General features: G+C 41.9%; 1 protein-coding gene across 2 annotated transcripts in view; it reads left to right on the forward strand.

The window, feature by feature from the left end:
• Positions 1-5,847: 5,847 nt before the first annotated feature.
• Positions 5,848-21,303, forward strand: part of B4GALT6 (beta-1,4-galactosyltransferase 6) — a 65,624-nt gene continuing 50,168 nt past the window's right edge. The window contains exon 1 of one of the 2 annotated variants that reach the window (XM_032421221.1): positions 5,848-5,985. Coding sequence is in view for 1 of the 2 variants with exons in the window: in XM_032421220.1 (XP_032277111.1) it covers positions 7,359-7,473 (115 nt within the window). In the remaining variant the exon portion in view is untranslated. Of the gene's footprint in view, positions 5,986-6,875; positions 7,474-21,303 lie in introns of those variants that run through there. The other variant, XM_032421220.1, reaches the window with a different exon arrangement.

Consider the following 21,303-nt stretch of genomic DNA (forward strand, 5'->3'; position numbering starts at 1 on the left):
GAGATATTGTATGCCAATACATTTTGAAAAATTGCTCAATCTTGTTGTTAGTCCTTAGGAAAGTGAATATTAAAACCAAAATGAGACACCACTATATTCAACCTGAAATGCTAATATTAATAGGGTTGATTACACCAAGTGTTGGTGAAAACGTAAGGAACTTGAACCCTCAAACACTACTGTTGGGAGTGTAAGCTGGTAAAACCATTTTGGAGAATTGGTTGCCATTATATTATTTCTGAAATCTGAGCATGCCCATATCATGAAGTCAAGAATTTTGACTAGTAGGCATATAGCCAACAGAAATGCACAAATTTTTGTTTATAATGTGTGCATTATACTAGTTTTATTTGTAACTGGATCAAACTGAAAAGCAATGTCATTAACAAATAACAGGATAGGTAATTAAATTGTAGTATATTTATACAATCACCTACTTGAAAATAAGATACTAAATTTTTTTCTTTGGCCTAATATGTTGGATTATGTTAATAATTTGCCTAATGTTGCTAGGTTCTTGCATTTCTGGGACATTCCTTATTGGTCATGGTGAATTGGTATTATTTGTACTTTTTAGGCTGAAAAGACTGGCTTCCATCTTTCTTTTGGTTAACTCTGACATATTTAAATTTATGTTTTTACGTCCCTTATTACAGTGACTTAAATCCTTCCAGTGACTATGAACTTGTGAATTTTAGTTTAAGTCAGGATGTCAACATTCCCAAATTCTCTTTTCAGACACAGAAGCACTGAAATCCTTTATCAAATTTACCTGAATCTTCTTTCTCACTTCAATATTTAGCCATTTAAACTCTAAAACTAGTTACCCCCCCCCCCCCCGCCCCGCCCAGGGTAATTTAGTCATTAAAAGAATAGATGGAGAAAATCCTCTGAGCCTTGTGATGTTAAACAGGATAAAAAAAAAATGGATAGACAATTACCTACTAATGTCCTTCATTAAAGGTTATTCCGTATTTTAAATTCTATTTTTTTATTGCTTTTGGCTGCCACAGGTATAAGATTCTTGATACGATAGAAGAACACTTTAATAGTACACTAGCTTTTATCTATGCATTTTATCTTCTACTTTTATGATTCATTCACCTATGAAGATGGCTCTTTTGATAAAATGCTCTGGGTAAGTTAAGGTGAACCAACTTGTACTCCTTGTTACACTACCCAGAGGAATATATGTAATTATGTAAAAGGTTAAGAGTGTGTTGATTTATTCATTCAATAATTATTTATTGCCTTGTTTTTATACAAGGTTCTGGGCTACTACTGTGTATCATCAAAATAGAATAATGTTCAGGAAATGATTTTTTCAAAAATTAAATGGCTGAGGATGGGCTATTTTGACTACAAAAAGCAGAATCTTTTTAACTGTGTCAAGTAACAGGAGTGGTTTTCTTTTTTCCTTCTTTTTAACATGGATGTGTGTATCAGTAAGAAAGGTATCTCTCAGAGTTACTCAGGACTGACTGCTGTTTAGAATTCAAGGCAGCTCTGGGGATGTGGCTATTGTTTTGTCTGTTTAGTAGCCAGGTTTAAGGACTCTCTCCAGGGCTGGGTTGCTCAGCTGATATGTTCAAGGCCCACATGTCCTATGCATCTGGTTTATATGTGTGCTGATACTTGGATTTCCCTCAGCTTTCAGGGGGCTGCATGGGACCTGGGAGATGGAAACCTCAAGCAGGAAGAGGAAGCCTCCTACGTCCACCCTGATGGGTGCTGAAATCACATCCCTTTCCATGGAAGGCACCAGGAGCTACCATGTATGTGACTCAGCTGCTCTTTCAATCTCCTGTCTTGGCTTTTCATTGTCTGTTCCCCAACCTTTAATGTCCGGTTTTCCCAACAGAATCTAATTCCATCTGCCATGGGCAGAGGATTTTCTCCATCTATACTTAGCCTGGGGGCTAAGTCAGGGGCATGGCCTGGAAGCTCAGAGTCTCTTTAAGGCAAAACTAGCCATCTGTTGAATAAATCAACATTATGCTGAGAAAAAGAAGGGATAAAGCAAACACAATCTATTAATTTTTCATTGTGACTTATCAGTTGCTTGAGCCAGAGGGGCTTTAACTTTATGTACCACGTAGTACAATCAATATACTTTGTGACACAGATGTCGGAGACAAAATCAGTAAAGATAGTTTGAAAGATGGAGAGCACCTATTTATTTCTAGAAAACTTTGCCCTAATAGGCAAAGCAATCCCTGTGAAGACGGGAGCTGGTGTGGTTTGTGGAAGGGACACTGGAAGGCTGCTAACATCTCAGCTCTCTTTTCCCAGCTCTGCTGCTACCTCATTACCATGTGAACTCAGGCCACACACTGTACCTGACTGAGCTGTAGTTCCCTCATCACAAGTGACATAATAATACTTGCTAAATGTATGCCAAAGGGATTTTGTGAAAATGATGGGAAGGTGGTTTGAATATGCTATAATGCATTCTTATGATGAGAAAGAATGATTTTGGATTTCAGATGCAAGGGTTATGCAGTCTGAGAGGAGTATGAAATTGGGGCAACTGCTGAAGTAGGGATTCTTATCACTTCAGTGGTTTTCTTTTTAAATTTTAACCACAATACAGTATTATTATAAAGTTTATATTATTTCATATACATATGATTATTAAAGTCTAGCTTTAAAGTGATTATGTTTGCTCTCAAATGTAAGACATTCATTTTAAAGTTTCTTTATTATAACCTAAATAAGATATAGGGACTAATGTTTTTTTCTCAGCAGACCTCTAATTACATTTATCATGGAAATCAGTGGGAAATGGGCTTTATTTAAGGGAAGTTTCTGGGGGCATCTGGGTGGCTCAGTCAGTTAAGCATCTTGATATTAGCTTGATATTAGCTCAGGTCTTGATATCAAGGAGGTGAATTCAAGCCCCATGTTGGGCTCAAAGAAAAAAAAAAGTTTCTGTGCCACAATAATATTTTGGAATATTTATTCCATTTTATAGCTCATGCCACAGTCTAACTCTTATACAATCTACATTTCAATTACGTAAGTAAAAAAAAAATTCAACTGTCTAAGCATAATTCATCAACCCAACAATTTTCTTTAACTGAATCTCAGGTGCTGAGACCCTGTGTTTAAATATATAAAATTACTATATTTAATCAGTGATTGTAATATGGAGGTCTGAACCCTAACTAACCATAAAAGTGAGGTTTAATGTGCTTTCTTTCATTCCTTCCCCCCCCCATCCAATTTATAGGGAAAAAAACTTACTGATTTTTATACTACCAAGGTTGTGAGCAAATCCAAAACACTTCATGGATATTGTTTATCCTCACTCAGCACGGACCAAGTATAATGTCATCCACCTCATCAAACAAGTACATTTTTCTTTTTTGTTGTAATCACAATCTCAGTAATATATTTCTGATTAATATAAATAGAAAACCATTAGTTAAAACTTAACTTACTCAATTTGATACTGAAATATTCAAGAGCATGGGGGCCTTCGTAGACAGAAAACAGTAAAAGGAATACATGATAGTAATAAATATAGAACACAGCAATTAAATGAAATTCACTTGTGTCTTACTGTTGTATATTTTGTCTTATTATTATAAGTTTAAAGTCTTGTTGATATTATTATTGTTATTTTTTAAAGATTTTATTTATTTGACAGAGAGAGACACAGCGAGAGAGGGAACACAAGCAGGGGGAGTAGGAGCAGGAGAAGCAGGCCTCCCGTGGAGCAGGGAGCCTGATGCGGGGCTCGATCCCAGGACCCTGGGACCATGACCTGAGCTTAAGGCAGATGCTTAACGACTGAGCCACCCAGGCACCCCAGTCTTGTTGATATTATAAAACTAAACTTTGATGTTATAAAATGAAACTTTCTGCAAGGCCATTCCTCTGCTATGGACTTTACCTGGCTCCTGAGGAAGTATCAGTTGATAATCTGGTTTGGAAAGATTTGGTTAGCGTTCCTTGAGCTCTGAGTATTTCATGGATTTTGGCTTTACAAATGGGCTGAGATCCTGAGGCATCCTTCAGACAGCTAGAAACTTCATGGGTGACCCAGTAGGAAATTTGGTTTTTAAACAGAAAGAGACCAGCATCACCCTTACTGTTGGCAGAGTGTGATCTAAAAGAGAGATTAAAAAAAAATTAACAAATATTTGAATTGTGCTTACTAGGTACCAGGCTCCCCCAAACTCTTTAGAGGCATTAACTCATTTAATTTAACCCTTACAACAACCTTAATAGGTAGTATGATTATCTTTGAGGTCACTTGATCAGAGAGTGATTGGGATTCAACCTTAGGCTCCCTGGCACCAAAGGCTTGGCTGCCTCTGACTAGTGATAAGAGTGCTAATGGGTGTACCAACTGAGCTGGTTTTCTGGTACACTGCTTTACTCCAAGGGAGAGCCAACCAGTCTTTTTCTTTTTTCTTTTTTTTTTAATTTGAAAATTTTTTTCTATAATTGATTTTTTTTTTATTGAGGTAGAGTTGATATATAATCTTACATTAGTTTCAGGTGTACAGCATGATTCAATATTTGTATACGCAATGAAATGATGACCACAATAAATCTGGTTACCATCTGTCACCATGCATAGTTACAATTTTTTTTTCTTGTGATGTGACCTTTTAAGATTTACTCTCTTAGCAACCAATTAGTTTTAACAAGTACTGTGGTGAACTTGAGAGAGTAACCATGGCAGTTGTCTCTGCCAGCCAGGCACATCTATACACAGATGTCAGATTTCTTACAATAAGATTAATAATCAATTTCTACGATGTTAATACTTCCCTCTTAGTTACATAATAAACTTTCCTTATAAAAAGCCAGCCTTGCCTGAGACCTGGCCATTGCTAAGCCAGCATGGTGGCTGAACTCATGGGAATAGAGTGATGAAAAGTCAGCAGGGTCTGAGAGGGAAACTCTTTGCTTCCAGACCATTCATGGATTTCTTTCTTTTGTATAGGTATTTTTTTTTTTTAAAGTGTGGTTTATTTTCATTTAAAATTGCTCCATTTATATTTCACATTCCCCTTACGTATCTAAAAATGTTACAGAATAGTGTCATTTCCTTTCACATTAAATATCCCCTCAGCCAGGGAATTCCAAAAAAACTAAATATTAAAAAATGAATTTGAACTTGGCAATTCCATTCAGTCAACTGTCTAATGGGATATGAGGAAATCTCTTATGTGCCAAACATAGTGCTTGGGATTTTACAGTTACCCCATTTAACTCCACACACAGCCTTGCAAGGTGGTCTCACACCCATCATTTGAGGGCCATGTAGAGAGGCTTGCAGAGGGTAGTAGCTTGCCATGAATTTCACAGTTAATAAAAGACCGTAGTGAATTATAAATCCAGGTGTTTCAGCCTCCATGTAACATAGTACTATTTAAGAGACGATCCAAGGTATGGGTATCTTGCTAAGAAAGTACCAGATTTGCTGGCAATCAAATGATGGGTCAACACCACTGCATCTGGAAATACTGAGCAAATAATGGCGGTAGGGGGCATCCAGCCACTTCCCACATGATTAGTTGAACCACCTTCACACTCACGTTGGCAAACTGTGAGATAGCTAAACTAAGGCTCCGGACTAATTTATTCAGCTAGCAGGAAGAAGCAGTTTTTGAACAAAGGGGAGACCAAGGCCTAGGAGTGGAATTAAAACAATTTGCCTATTGAAGCTGGTTGGTGCTGCAGTACTGAACGGCCAATTGGCTGCACAGAAGTCTTTTCCGCCCCGCCTGAATGGATAGAGCTACTGTAGGACTACCCAGGGCTCACCTTCAGATGAGAAGGCGAGTCCCATTATAAGGGATATATGTAGATCCGTAACACATCCTGGCAGTATGTTTCTGTAAGAAGTACGGGATGGAAGGTTTCATTAATCTGGGACGAAAAAAAAAATCTTGTTCCCGGAGCGTGTATTTTGGGAGGAAATTACACCATTGAAGTCCCCTCCTCGAGATACCCTTTTCCCTCCAGGTACATCATCCTTCTTTATCGATCCCTAGGAGGGAGTGCGTACCCGGGGCTCAAGACCCGTGCCTCGGCTCCGAGCAGCGCGGCTGGCGCTGGGGTCCCGGGGCTAGCGGGGGCGGCAGTGACGCAGGAGGCGGCCGCGGCCCAGGTCGCGGCGCGGGGAGGTGGTGGGGGGGAAGAGGGGGCAGGTTGCTCGGCGCGGTGCGGCGCCGGCCAATCAGGAGGCGCGGTGTTTGGGGCGAAGGGAGGGGAGAGGGCGGGTGGGGGCCTCCAGGTTTTCTCGGGTGCCCGGGCAGCGCCGCCTGCAGTTTCGAGCACAGGCGCGGAGCCCCGCGGGGGTCTCCGGGCGCGCCCGCCGGTTCCGGTTTTCCGCGGCTCCCCCGCCCTTTCAGGCCCGCCCCCTTCTGCGACCCAGACGCGGCTCCGACGGCGTCCGGCCTCCTCCTCTGCGGACTCCCCGGCTCTGCCCGCAGCGCGAGTCGCCCGGCCGCTCAGCGCTTGGTGTCCGGGGGCGGAGTGGGGGCGGCGCCGGCGGGGGCGCCTCGCCCTGGGCCGGCGGCGGTAATGTTGCCGCGGTTGCCGCCCTTGCGGCCGGGCGGGCAGCTGGCCGTGGCAGGAGCCGGAGTCGGAGCGCGCTCGCCGCTAGCCGGGACGCCGCCCTCGCCTGCGCTCTGCTCCCGCGGCCGCCGCGGGGCGCCGGGGCCCGGCGCGGCATGAGGAGGAGGCTGCGCGCCCGCGAGCGCTCAGCTCCTCGGCCCCCAGGGCCCCCGCGGGCCCCCGCGCGTCGCGCGCGCCGACTGCGGCCCCGGCGCCCACGCTAGCCCCGCGCAGGCACGAGACGCCGCGGCCGGGACGAGGCGGCGGCGCAGGCCTGCCGAGCGCGGGCGGGCCGCCTCCTGAGCGCCGGGGCTTCGCGTCCAGGACCCCGGCGGACTAGGGGAGCCCGGGCGTGCTGCAGTTTGCTGCCCCTCTCCGCAGGGGCGCCGCGGCGCGCAGCCCGCGCCTCTCCCCACCTGCAGCCCCTCCTCCCGCCGCTGCCGGGCGGATAAAAGGCGCGTCCTTGCCCTTCCAGGGCCTCCTCAGGTCCAGCGGTCCCCGGCCCTCCCCTCCCCCCGCCTTGGCTCCCTTTTCCCTCCTCCACCCCTTCCTCTTCTCCTCCCGCGCCTCCCCTCCCCCGGCTCTCCGGCCTCCCATTCATTCCGTCCGCTCCCTCCCCATTCCTCCTTCCCGCTCTGGCCCTCTCCCCTAGGTCCTCCCCGCGCGGACCCCATTGCAGTCTCGGGGTTCTTAGCACATTCATGGAAGTTTAGGGCCTGGATGGTGCCCCCAAGTCCGGCTTGAGAGCGCAGCCTGAGCTGCTGGCCGGGAAGAGGAAGATGTCTGTGCTCAAGCGGATGATGCGGGTCTCCAATCGCTCCCTCCTCGCCTTCATCTTCTTCTTCTCCCTCTCCTCGTCCTGCCTCTACTTCGTCTATGTGGCTCCGGGCATCGGTAAGCACCGAGACACACCCTCCCTTCCCACGGTCACACCGAAGGAAATGCAAGATCTTACTTACGGGATTTGGAAGGTGCATAAACAGGGGCCCCGCAGAAAGCATTTTATTTGAATTTCAGACGTGTCAGATAAACTGCTCGGGGCATGGCTTTGGTACGTGAGTTTCGTTTGTGCCGGTTTAAATAACTTAAAAGACTGCATTAAATGGACGTAGCAAAATTAGGTGTGGTGACCCCGGATGTCCTGGTCGCTTTCTTGAGTATTCATGACAGTTTTATTCATTTAATATCACGTCTTTAAGCTTAAACTCGATGCTTAATCGTAGTTTTATTCAAACACCCTCAGATATAATAACTGGTTTAAAAATATGAAGGAGAAACCAACACCAGGGAATGTGATTGAGTTCAAGAATGTATGTATTCTTGTGTTCTAGGTCACTTTTTTAGAATGGGGTCAGTGAACATTTGTGCCACACTTCAGGAATTTTTAGGCGATGAGTTTTCTTGTGAAAACAGTGCTCCATTCTTCAGTCTGCTTTTCAAGGATAGGTAGGCTCTGCTACCTGTTAGGATGATTTCTGAGATAATATAATGATTAAAATGACAGTTACACAGGATAGTTTGTAGTTTAACATTTTAACCTATTTATCATATTTTGGGCCAGATATACTTTTTAAATAATCTACTTGAATTGGCTTATTTAATATTCTAATTACTCAGTCCCCTTTGGTTGAAAAGGTGCCCCTTGGGCATTCTAATGAATAAAAAATAAGAACTTCATATGGATATTAAAACACATCGCATCTCCAAAACTTTTTCTGAGTTTTTCCTGGTTATTATGTGTTTAATGTTAAAATATTTGTGGTATATATTTAATGTTAACGTATTTAGTGTAAAGGGTAAGTTTAATGTTCCCTTAGTAATAGTGTGTATCTCCTGTTATTTCTTTTTAGACACTAGTAGTCTTTTGAGCCAACCATTTCTCCCTGGGTCAGCCAAAAATGTATGGCCTCTTATACAGTGAAAACACGTGCAGAATTTTGAGATGGAATTAGTATCAGGGCATTGTCTTGTGTGATAACAGATTATTGTAATGAATTGCAGGGGAGAAGGAAGATGCAAACCTAGTGGAGACTGTTGCATTTCCTAGAACAGAATTACTATGTGACTTTTTCGTGATTAAATTTTTGGATTCAAGTAAGATGTATAAACTAAGGTAACGATGCTTGAGAAGACATAAATTGTTGAAACCTTGATGTATTCCAGAATAGGAGTTTGACGTTAAAGTTCAAACAAGTATGAATATTTTAAGATACTATTTTTCTTTAATGCAGATTTTTCTTTAGGCAAAATAAAAACCCCTGGAAGCCTGTAGTAGAAATGACAGTGGTAGTTCAGTGGACTTGAGAGCAGTTAGCCAAATTATTTGGGTGGCTTTTCTTAAAGTCCTCTGCAATTTTGGCAGTCTTATAAATTAACTCTTCATTCTACAGCCGTTTTTACTTTGTCAGGTAGCTCTTTAAAGGTTGGAGATCTTTGGGTGATGTTAGTTAATCAGACATTCAACTTTGAAAGGTTTTGCAGAAAAAGGTTTTTTGCAGTTAGGTAACAATGTTTTTACCCTCTTGGTATTTTGGGTAACTTGTTGAAGTTGTGTTACTCAAAAAGTTAACCAAAGGAAATCAGAATTCTGTTACTTGGTAGTCCTCCTTTTTTTTTCTTGGTGCATCAATATATTATCTGTAGATTCTTAAAATTCAGTTGATACGAAATACTAATACGTTTTTCTCACTTATGTATAAGTTTAATGTTTGCCATAGAATAATCACTGATATGTCATAAAAATTTGGCAATTTTCTTATGGCAATTAGGTTGACACGGTTTAAGCTACTGTTTTTGTGGGTCTTAAAATTTATAACTTAAAAAAATTGATTAAAGCCAGTAAGGAGAATGAAAACCAAAACTTATAAAGTGCTATCAATTTGTTAAGCTGTATCTATTTCCCAAAGCCAGTATTATTTAGCAGAAAAAAAAGTCTCCTTATTTCTCTTTTATTGGGAAGCAGTTTTCCAAAAATCACATGTTTGCCTGAAAGCTCAAACTTTATCATTGGCAACAAATACTGTCAGTTTTTGTTTTTTTGTTTTTTTTTTGAAGTGCCTGGCTCACTTTGTTCATTTTTGGGTAAATGTAGGTCAAATACAGGAGTTTAAATAACCAAATTTGTCAGTTCTTTAAAGTGAAAGTGATAGTTTATGAAAAATACGGCTAGTTCAGCTCATAATGCAAAATCAGTGCACAAGTTGATTTTCAGGATAACCATAGTACATTGGTGTGCTACAGAAATGCTTTATGTACGCTTCCCGTTTCATTACAGATTTCTTCTTCATGAGATATACCCCAAACTAACTAAATTCTTATAACTAATTTACATTAGATGTACAGAGAAACTTCTTGAAAGAATTCATCTTTACATCTTGGGGCAAAACTTTCTTGTGACTAAAATATACGTGGTGTAAGAGAGCACTTTTTATTTATCCTAAATAAATGTTTCAAATGTCTTCTGTTAGAAACTCCATATTATTCCTATCCACATCAACCTGTTGTGTAGACATTAATTTTGTTTTCCTACGTTTTCTGTCCAGAGACCTATTTTTGTCATGCACCTTCCCCCAAGCAGTCCTTTTCTCATTTTTAGTCCCTCTTCCTTAGCCTTCTTCACCTGTGTTTCTCTCTCCCTCTCTCTCTCTTCCCTCTGAGCAGGCAGTACCACACAGTTGTAGACAGCGTAGTCTGTTTAGTTTTTAATGTTTTCTCATGTTCAACAGTTTTTTGTCTATTTCGGTGTTACTCTACAATGAGCCCCATCGAACTCAAAGCTCATTATTTTAAGAATAATTTGAAACATTTTCCTTGAAATTTCTAATTCATGCAGGAAACGCAGGGATAGTCTTTATATTATGAACTTTAATAACAAGGGAAACTGGTCTGCAGACACCCACCCCCACAGGAAGGCGGATATTTTTCCCTAGCCCACCTGGTACAGTCAGGAGCCATTAGTTGTTTCTCGTTCTCTTTCACCTTTGTGCATGATTGCAAAAAAATGAGTGCAGTTTCCCCCCAAGGTCTTGACATGGCTGGATTGAGAGTGGAATTCCATTTAGTGTTTAGTTTCCAGTGCAACTTCCAACACAATATAATTACGTTTTCCTGCTAAAGCATCATAGGAGAAGATGAACTTATGACTTATGAGTTCATTCAGCAAACACAAGTGGAGTATCACAGATAGGCTGGACATTGAAGATAGATGACTAAGCCACAGTTACTTCCTTCATGCTACAATGGGAGGAGCACCAGGAAAGAGCTGTAGCCAGTCCTTGGAACGCCTGCATTGTGGAGTGAGGGCTGGTTAAGGATTTCCAGAGGGAGCGGGCCATTGAGGATGAAGATTTATCTGGACTAAGCAATGGGACAGCATGGCCAGCATGGTACTTAGAAAATAGGAGTATTTTTGTGGGGCGCCTGGGTGGCTCAGTTGGTTAAGCAACTGCCTTCGGCTCAGGTCATGATCCTGGAGTCCCGGGATCGAGTCCCACATCGGGCTCTCTGCTCAGCAGGGAGTCTGCTTCTCCCTCTGACCCTCCTCCCTCTCGTGCTCTCTCTCATTCTCTCTCTCGCAAATGAATAAAATCTTAAAAAAAAAAAAAAAAGGAAAAGAAAATAGGAGTATTTCCATCTGGCTACCACTTAGAGTATGGGGTGGCAGATCAGCCAGGTTGAGAAAAAGTCTTGGGACTCCCCTGCCCAGCCTAGTGTTTTGGTGTTGAGGTCCCTAAAATTCCTGGCAGAAGCTGGTCTTAACTCACAAAGGTTTATCAAAGCTGTCTGTGATTAAGAAAAAAGTTGATGTGCCTCTAATCAACGGGTTAGTATTGTGGAGAAGATTGCACAACTCCATTGGGAGTGGGGTTTCACATCTATGTGACTCACCAGAGGTTTTGACCTTTCCTAGATGTGCTGACAGACCGTTTTATTCTTTGAGTAGAGGTGGAATCTGGTTGGGGCACTTTGGTCTGGATTCCTATGGGCCCTTTAAGGAATTACCTGGCAAGTGCTTTGTTATTTGGGCCTCTAGGCGGTTTGTGCTCTGCTGGTATTGGTGTAGCTAATGGGTGGTCAGGGTGTGTGGGTATGTGTAAGGGTAGGTGTTAGGGGAGAGGGTGGCTTAGTTAGATCCTTGCTGAGAGTCCCCTGACATTTTGCCTGGGTTTCTCTGGGCTAGCTCAGAAGGTGGCAAGTTGCCCTGCAGCTTTCTTATCATAGCCCTTTAGCCTCCTGGCCCTGGCTGGGTAAGCCTGGTTGTGTTCTTTTTGAGCTGTTACAGTTTGCTTTGTGTTTCAAAGGTCCTTTGGTTTTTTTCCTCACCAAGTTCTCTGACCTACATGGCTCCTTTCAGGGGTTCTTTTGATTTGGGTTTCTTTCCTCTGGGCCTTCCTTTGCCGGTCACTCATCCAATGCTCAAATTTTTGTCCTGGGAGTAGTAGGAAACATCAGAAGTTTTGGAAAGGGGAATGATGCAACCCTTTGTTTTACAGCATTTCTTTTAACATGGAGCATGGTGATAGAGGGCAGAACTAGCGGCAAGGAGACCAGGTAGGAAGTTATTTCAGTAGCTCAGAAGATTAGAACCTGATCAAGGTCATAGTTGGATCTGGGCAGAGTTGAGCGGATCGGAGTAGTGACATTGAAGGAAAGGGAGAAGCTATAAGATGATGCTTGTATTCTAGCTTAGACAACCAGGTGGCTGGTCGTAGGGAATAGAGAAAGGCATGTGCTTGGAGGGAACTATTTTGGTTTTAGAGAAATTGAGTTAGGATGCCTGTGGGATATCCAGGAAGAACTTGTCAATAGGTAGGAAGATGGACATAAGGACTTGGAGCCCAGGAGAAATGTCTGACAGGAGAGAGATTTGGCTGTTTTCAGCAGGTAGGTGAATGGTCCTTACTTATTTCTCTCCCAACACACCTGAATGATAAAACTAACTCTGCAAGCAGAAGTGACTCACTGAGTCAGTTACTCTTAACATGGGATGATAGGGGTTAAATCAAAATATAGAGGAGGCCCAAGTATACTTTGAAAAGTTTCCCAGGAGACTCTGTTACCCTTTTCATTCCCCAGTCCCAAATAGGAAGTCATTGTGGTTGTCACCATGGGAATTTTGGGTGGCCACTCAAGGAGAGCTTGTGGAAGTTGAAGAGAAGGTAGCCATGGATGCAATCTAACAGTTTAGGGCAAGTGGAGAAATAGGAACAGGAAAATGAAGGGAAAGTGAGATCATATGAGTGAAGTGAGGCCTTTGTGAATGAATGAATGAAAGAAAAATGATGATTAGCAAGACAAGTGTTGACATGGGTTAATGCTTGGAAGGAGAATTACCAGTTTGGTAAGTAGGAGGTCCATGACAGCTACTCCAAGAGCAATTTTTGTTTTGACTGGTCAGATAGCCTTGAGTTGGGTAGTATGTCAGAGGTCACGTGAAAGTGCCTTATTTAGTGGGAAGTAGGGCAAAGCAGGATCTAAGGAGCCTTACAAGATGGGAAGACCTGAGCTTACAGAAAGGTTTAAGGACTGAGGACAGGGTTTGAAGATTTGAGAAAGGGAACAGATTACGACATGTGATCTATCTAGGAAGACTTCATTTATTTTTTCATACAGCAAATGTTTGTCTGCAGAAAGTGCTATGGTTCAGCATCGAACAGGATCCACATGGTCCCTGTCTTCATAGATCATATGGACAATTAGAAATCCTCACAACTGAAGGATAATATTCTAGAGTAGAGTGAAATACCATTTGCTATGGAGGCGCGGGTTGTGGGGTGGCACTAAACCGGTTTAGGTATTATGGAGAAGATGAAGCTGAAGCTGAGGCCAGAACCTTAAGTTAGGTAATTAAAAGATTGGCTTGGGGGAAAAATATTTTATGCAGGAATGGAAGATTTGAAGGTTAAGAGGTGAGGGAGAAATGGAAAGTTAAACAAACAAACGCAGGGGCTAAAGCATAGAGTGCAGAGGGGAGTGTGGGCTGAAGCCAGAGAGATGAATATGGGTCTAGTCGTAGTGATCCTTGTGAACTGGGTGTGAGAACTTGGATATTAGCCCGAGGACAATGTCAAACCATTGAGCTTAAATTTTAAGTAGGAGAGTGATGCGATCAGATTTTCATTTCAGAAATATTTAGGTGGTTCTGGTATGAATGGATTAAAGGGAACAAGATTGGAATCAGTCAGGGAGAGCAGGTAGAGAGAGTGGGATCAAGTATATAGGTACATTAATTTTGGAGATGGGAGAAGAGGACATGACGATGTTTGCGGTAGCAGGGCGCCTGGATGGCTCAGTCGTTAAGCGTCTGCCTTCAGCTCGGGTCGTGGTCCCAGGGTCCTGGGATCCAGCCCCACATCGGGCTCCCTGCTTGGCGGGAAGCCTGCTTCTTCCTCTCCCACTCCCCCTGCTTGTGTTCCCTCTTTCGCTGTGTCTTTCAATGTCAAATAAATAAATAAAATCTTTTTTATAAAAAGATGTTTGCAGTAGCTAAAATTAGACAAATATGGAGGAGGAGATTGAGGGAATTCATACTTGATTAGGTAGGTATCTGAGTTATCTGTTGAGAGTGAGGGGCTCAGTTTATTTGACCAAATCTTAGTATAGAGTGAACTATTTCCTAACCTAAGTTAAGAGATTTGGTTTCTGCCTTGGTCCACACTAGAGTAAAGAATTGTTGAGTGGCTGAATGTTTCTGATTAAATCACTTCTCTTGGTATGGCAGCTCCTTTGTTCTCTTACCACCTGACTCATCAATACCATTGGGATGTTATATGTTAGATACCTTGGGAGAATATGGAGGGATGGGTTGGGAATTAGAAACCGTAGAGAAAATTGGATTGGTCGGTATATTAGTTATCTGTAACTTTGTGAATTACCCCAAAATGTAGAGGTTTAAAAGAACAAATATATTATCTCATAGATGCGGTGGGCTAGGAATCTGGACATGGTTTGGCTGCATGCCTCTGGTTCAAGGTCTCCCACTAGGTTACAGAGTCTTGAGTGTTGATCAGGGTTGTGGTTCACCCATGTGGATTTGGGCAGGATTCAGTTCCTTGAGGGTTGTTGGACTGAGGGCCTCAGTTCTTTGCAGGTTGATAGTTGGAGGCCTCCCTCACTTCTTGCCACATGGGCCTCTCCATAGGGCAGCTCCTGACCCCATCACTTTTGCCATATTTTCTTTTCTTTCTTTCTTTCTTTCTTTCTTTCTTTCTTTCTTTCTTTCTTTCTTTCTTTTTAAGATTTTATTTATTTGAGAGAGAGAGTAGAGCGAGAAAGAGAGCACGAGCAAGGGTGAGGGGCAGAGGGAGAGGGAGAAACAGACTCTCTGCCAAGCAGGGAGCCTGATGCGGGCCTCGATCCCAGGACCCCAGGATCATGACCTGAGCTGAAAGCAGATGCTTTACCGACTGCGCCACCCAGGCATCCCTGCCCTATTTTCTTAGAAAAGAGTCACTCAGTCTAGTCTACATTCAAGGGAATGGGAGGCATTCTTAGAGACTTCTGACCCTAGTCAGATTGCCATTCTTGAGCACCATATGTAACTCAAGCTATATTGGTTCAGTATAAGTGAATCTAAATCCTGTGGACTTGTGGGAAATGCGGTATTTTTGGAGGAAAAATGGATTCATTGAAATCTGACAATGCTAAATACTATTCTTCATGTTATCCTTTCATGAATAAATTTGAGGTCTATTAAACAACATGGCAGAGGGGTGCCTGGGTGGCCCCGATGGTTAAGCATCTGCCTTCAGCTCAGGTTGTGATCTCCAGGTCCTGGGATCGAGCCCCACGTCGGGCTCCTGGCTCAGCAGGGAGTCTGCTGCTCCCTCTGCTTCTTCCTCCTGCTTGTGCTCTCTCTTTCTCAAGTGAATAAGTAAAAAAAATCTTAAAAAAAAAAAACACAACATGGCAGAATACAAAAAGTGATATATGTATTCTGCAGCAGTGTTTATCATACTGCCTTCTAATGTTTATGAAAGGCAAAAATAGCCATGTCTGTGGATACTTTTAAAAGAGAAACCCTTAATCTAGGTTTGTAGTCTCTGTATGGTAGGTGTGGTAGGTATTCCAAACACTAGTTGGAATTTAGCTGGGAACGGAATGGGTTTTTCTGTTGAGGCAGTGTTATATAGGGTGGATAATTTCCTAACCCATCCCGTGGCCAGCCTGTTTATCACAGAATGTACTACAAAGCTTATCAGGGCACTTGGGTTTATAGACCTTCAGCTCTGGTAGTCAGAGCTATGGCTGCCGGTCTCCCCACCAGAGCCTCTAGGTTTGATCCTCTGTTCAAGGGTGCGGGGCCTTGGACACAGAGGCTGTGGTGTCTCTGGAGCCAAAGCAAAGAAGTTCCAGGAGAAAGATTCCAGATGTAGCCCACTGCTTTGTCCACTGTTGGAGCTTCATAGAGTTGTCCCTGCCACACCCCCAAGCCCCATGCTCATGGAATAATAGCCTTGTTGTAAAGAGAGAGAAGGCAAGACAGCCTCCCAACGATTGTCATTTGCCCCAGTCTCACGTGTCGTTGTTGGAAGAGCTGAAGTAGGCAGTTTTTTGGAAGAGCTGAAATGTACACCTTGGGGTAGCTGACTCTTCCACTGTGCCGGAGCTGAAGGCCCTGGTCATTGTTGCCCTGGAAAATGACTCGGGGGAAACATGAGCTCTCCGCTCTTTAGGTTAAAGGAACGCATAGAAGAGAGATGAACCTTTCTTTGGATAGCGTCAGATAGCAGTGAGGGTAGTTACAAAGAGGCAGATTTTAAGAAATCAAACCCTTCTAACTGAGCTATAAACAATGAAATACGTGCCTCAAAGGTGCCTCATCAGGCCGAGGGTAGATGACCACCTGTTAAGGCTGGAGAAGGTGCTCGGGAGACTGGATAGACTTCTGATAGCCTCTTAAACTCAGTGATGCTGTGTTTAACTCGGCAGCACCCTTGCTCACCCAGCCTAGGGGCAGACCTGCTCCTCCACCCCCACCCACACTGCCTTTTGTGACTCCCTTTCCCTTTCAAGCCTGCGTTTCATGTTTGTCTTAACCTCAGTAAGTGGGGAGGTGGGGGGGGGGCTGCACTGAGACAGTGGAAAGGTGCATTGCAGTGATTTGTCTAGAGCTTGGTTTTCCTGGGTCACATTTGGGAGTTCCCAAGAGCATTGATTTCCGCATTTACAGTATTCTCCTGGTCAATTTTCCTGCCGCCTTAGACCAAGCTGGCTTGTTGTTAGCGTTACCTCTGACTGCAGTCTGCTGGGTTAACCAGAGCAGCCTGCCCCTGTCATCGCTGCCGTCCTTTCCCCCCTCTTTTCCCTCTGATTCTGTTTCTCTCTTTTTTTTTTTTCTTTTTAATTTCTGGAGGACACGGTAATTTAGTATTTACAAGACTGTTTCTTTCCATTTCTGCCTTTTGTCAGAATAACAACAGAGAATACTATACAGGTAATGTGATTTGAGTTGAAGATGAGGCCAATTCAAGGTTGAAAGTAGCTTTTCTAAGGAAAACCTACTTACAAGGCCATTAACATGGCTTTGCAAAATTAAGAGTTTACTCTAGTTAGTACTAGAGATTTTTACTTCATATCTTGGATTCACTAGAGAATTTCAGGTAACACCCCAATTTTATTTTTCTCTAGTATGTGAATCCTGTGTCGGGCCACCTTGATTTGTATGTTTCGTGAGCATACTTGTTTTCGGTCATACCAGAACTTGGCAAAGTTTGGTTTAAAGCTACAGCAAAAACGCTCCTCAGTTAAAATAGGAAAGCTAGCTTGAAGGATGTTCGTCAGCAGTTATATTTTTGGCTATGTGGCACAGCAAAATGTTTAGGAAAACATACTTAGTAATTTTAAATCTGAAATTTATAATTAACTTTTTTTTCTCCAGAGGCGTAATAAATATGGCTTTTTGCTTTCATCTTTGTTTTCATGATTAATTATTTGAGTTAGTAAAAGTCTTTGGCTCCACCAAATCATTGTGTGATACCATTATAATAGGAGGTAAACATAGATTCTGCTATGTCTGAATGAACTGTGCACAAATTAGAAAGCTGTGTAAAGAGGATTTATTTAATATAAGTTAAACTAATATAAAAGGAAGATTCTACTTTTTTTGCTTGTGACAAATGTTATGTTTAAAGAATTACTACAAGCAGTGTTTTTCAAACATAAATGAGCTTAAGCCTTACTTAAGGTGGTTTGCATAAATAAACTTATTTCCTAGGTTTTATTACCAGAGATGCTAATCTGATTTTGGTTCATTTTTAATACACATCCTAGGTAATTCTGGACCCTGGGAACTTTATTTCTGACAAATACCCCAAATGGTGGGTTAAAAAAAATCAAGTGCTAGATAGGTTTCTTTTTGGAAATTAATCATCTTAGATCATTTGCTCTTTCACAGAAGTAACCTTACTTTTTAAAAACCAGGATTAACTTGTTTGTAGCATCATGTTTTACTGGAGCTAGAGATGGCTGTCATCGTGAAGAATTTTTTTCCTACAGAATAGAAATGGACAGAATGGACAAAACATTCTTTAAGACAACCAGGATCACGTCTTTCTTTGTGAGTGTGCAGTGACTCTGTGATTGAGTTAGAGGTTGATCAGAAACTTGTTAGTGTTTCTAATTATTAGAAAGACACATTGTAATTTACTTAATAAGATCAGTAAAAGTGATTAAAGCATATAGCCCTGCATGTTAGCCAATGATTTAAAAACATTTCCTATAGCATTTGGCTAGAAAAGTCCCTTTGTAATATTGTTACAGGTAAGTAGGTATATGAGATTTGTTACTGTAACCTGTCATCTTGATTGAAATATTGTGTCTTGTTTTTTTGTTTGTTTGTTTGTTTGTTTTAAAGATTATTTGTTTATTTGACAGAGAGAGACACAGTGAGAGAAGGAACATAAGCAGGGGAAGTGGGAGAGGGAGAAGCAGGCTTCCCCGCCGAGCAGGGAGCCCGATGCGGGGCTCGATCCCAGGACCCTGGGATCATGACCTGAGCCGAAGGCAGACGCTTAACGACTGAGCTACCCAGGCGCCCCGTCTTGTTTTATTTTTAAATATTTGAGGCTTGCTAGTGTTAATGTGACTTTACTGAAACCATTATATATATATTGCCTTCCTGATAATTAAGTTAATAGCTCAGAAATTATGACTTCTGCAATTTCCAGTTTGACTCAGAGGAAGAGAAATTGGACTTTATTTTTATTTGAATCAAGAGACTTAAGGCAGAGAATTATAAGGTGCCTTGTTTATTGATTTGAAAATATGCTCTGGCTTTGGAAGTCTTTTTTAAAAATTTTATTTGTTTGAGAGAGAGAGAGCTCGTGCATACAGGGCGGGAGGGCAGAGGGAGAAGGAGAGAAAGGGAGAGAAAGTCTCAAGCAGACTCTGCACGGAGCCCATCGATCTCACAACCCTGAGATCACGACTGGAGCCAAAAGAGTCCGATGCTCAACTGACTGAGCCACCCCTAGCTTTGGAAATCTTTGAAATTAATTTCCCACAGTGTCCCCTTCTCTCCTGCTTATTTTAGAGTCATTTTCCTTTCATAAAATAAATAAGTTGAAATATCAAAAGGTATTTTAATTGTGAAACACAAGGAAATCGGGGATGATTGTAAAACATGTAGTTCATATACCACTTTTTTTCTCATGTTAGAATTCTTAAGAGGATAGAGATTCATTTCACATTCACCTTATGTACTCTGAAATCATTAATTTTCAACAATTTTGTAATGTTTTCTGGGTATGTTTATTTATGGTTTAATCTTTTAGTCTGTAATTTCATTAAGTTTCCTTACTGACTGGCTTTAAGAAAATCTATTTAGTTGCCTGTATTCTTCTTCCTCGATTCCCTCATTTCCTCCTAATTATACCTTTCTACCGTGTGGGGTGTAATGCTTAACTCTTCAAGCTCCTGTCCTGCTTTAAAGAAACAGGTGTTTATTTTAAGGGAATAACAGTGAACTAACACATGATGGAGCAGATCGATATCTTGGGTTAGATAGTGTTTTCATATTGCCAGGTTCGGAGTCTATTTTTAGAATTATCAGCTAAGTGTAAACTAGCCTGAACTGACAGTCTGATTGTTTCGAAAGTACTTCTGACGTTTTAGGCAGTTTATGCTTCTTCAGGATTTTAGTTTTTACAGAGGAACACCCCGGACACCTTAGTTTCTGGTACTGCTCAGCAAACGGTAGGCATTCAGTAAATACTGGTTGAGCAAACACATGTCTCTACCTTGAACGTCTTTAATAAGACTATTGGAAAAGTCCAATTTTATTTAAAAATATTTAATTTTGATCAGTATTCAAACACAAATAATCTCCCAAAAATAAAACTGCTAAACTGCAGAGTGGAAATGGTGAAAGCACCAGTTGTAAAGAATTTCTTGTTAATTTTTAGTGTCTACGTCAGCAAAGCTGTAGCTGTTGGCTAAGATCTGAAACAGATCTATACTGTATATAATCATGGAATTCATTATTCCTTGATAAAATGGGATTCTGAAGGCAGAATTGTTTCATTCTCTTTATTCATCAGTCAGCCCATGACTCACTTGAAAGATGGGGGGGAGGTTATTATAGGTTGGTAATTATTTGCACTACAGATTGCCTTAAGCCCATACCTGGCTTTGAATTATTGTCACCGTGGTCAGATACTCTGCTTTTAAATAGTACTTTGACATAAAGTGAATCGTTTGGTTTACAGCCTGGCACAGCCTAGACATTTGTTATTTTTTTGTTTTTAACCCAAGCAGTACTTTGGTCCTAGGCAGAGTGTGAGCAATGTTTCATATATAGTCTGGCCTAATCCTGGGGCTTACAGCATTATTACCAGAGATAATATGTTTAGCTTTACCATCTTGGATGAGTCATTTTTGGGAATTAGATGAACAAGGGATAGATGTGAGTAGAAGAAAACCTTTAGGCATCTGAAACAGATCCTTAGAAGATTATTGTGAGTTCAAGAGATTCAGAGATACGAGATTCAGATATCTATAGTAATATCCAGGGGCATGTATAAGTGGTATTTTGCTTTTTTTCTACATTGTTTCTTTCTTTATATGTTCTGTAGCTGATAAGGGAAACTGCTTTCTCTCCTGTAACCTTTTAGTGCCCCTACTGATTTCCTCCTCCTCCTCTCACCAGTTGAGATCTGGCTTATCCCTCCTTTCTCACTCCCTCATTACTTTTTACAGTGAAGATTTCTTTCTCTCTCTCTCTCTTTTTTTCTTTTTTTGCCCCTCCCTCTCCTCTATGACTTCCAACCATTGCTTCTTCCAAATTGTTGCCCCTCAGACATTGGGACCTGTACTTGAATCCCAGTTTTTCTAAATTCTATCTATGCAATTTACTTCTGAGTTTGTTTTCTGATCTTTCAAATGGGGAAAAATTATACCCACACCATGTGGTGGTATACTAGTTTCCTGGGACTGCCATACACATTACCAAACACGGAATGGCTTAAAACAATAGGAATTTATTATCTCGTAGTTCTGGAGGCCAGAAGTCTGAAATCAGGTGTTGTCAGGACTGTGCTCCCTCTGGAGGCTCTCGAGGGGGATCCTTCCTTGCTGTTTCCAGCTTCAGGTGCCTGTTGGCATTCCTTGCCTTTCTAGGCTTGTGGTCACATCACTCCAGTTTCTGCCTCCATCTTTACATTGCTTTCTCCTGTGCCTGTGTGTGTGTGTGTGTGTGTGTGTGTGTGTGTGTGTAAAATATCCCTT

The sequence above is a fragment of the Phoca vitulina genome, unplaced genomic scaffold (genome assembly GCF_004348235.1).
Source record: "Phoca vitulina isolate PV1807 unplaced genomic scaffold, GSC_HSeal_1.0 scaffold24, whole genome shotgun sequence".
NCBI classification, from domain to species: Eukaryota; Metazoa; Chordata; class Mammalia; order Carnivora; family Phocidae; genus Phoca; species Phoca vitulina.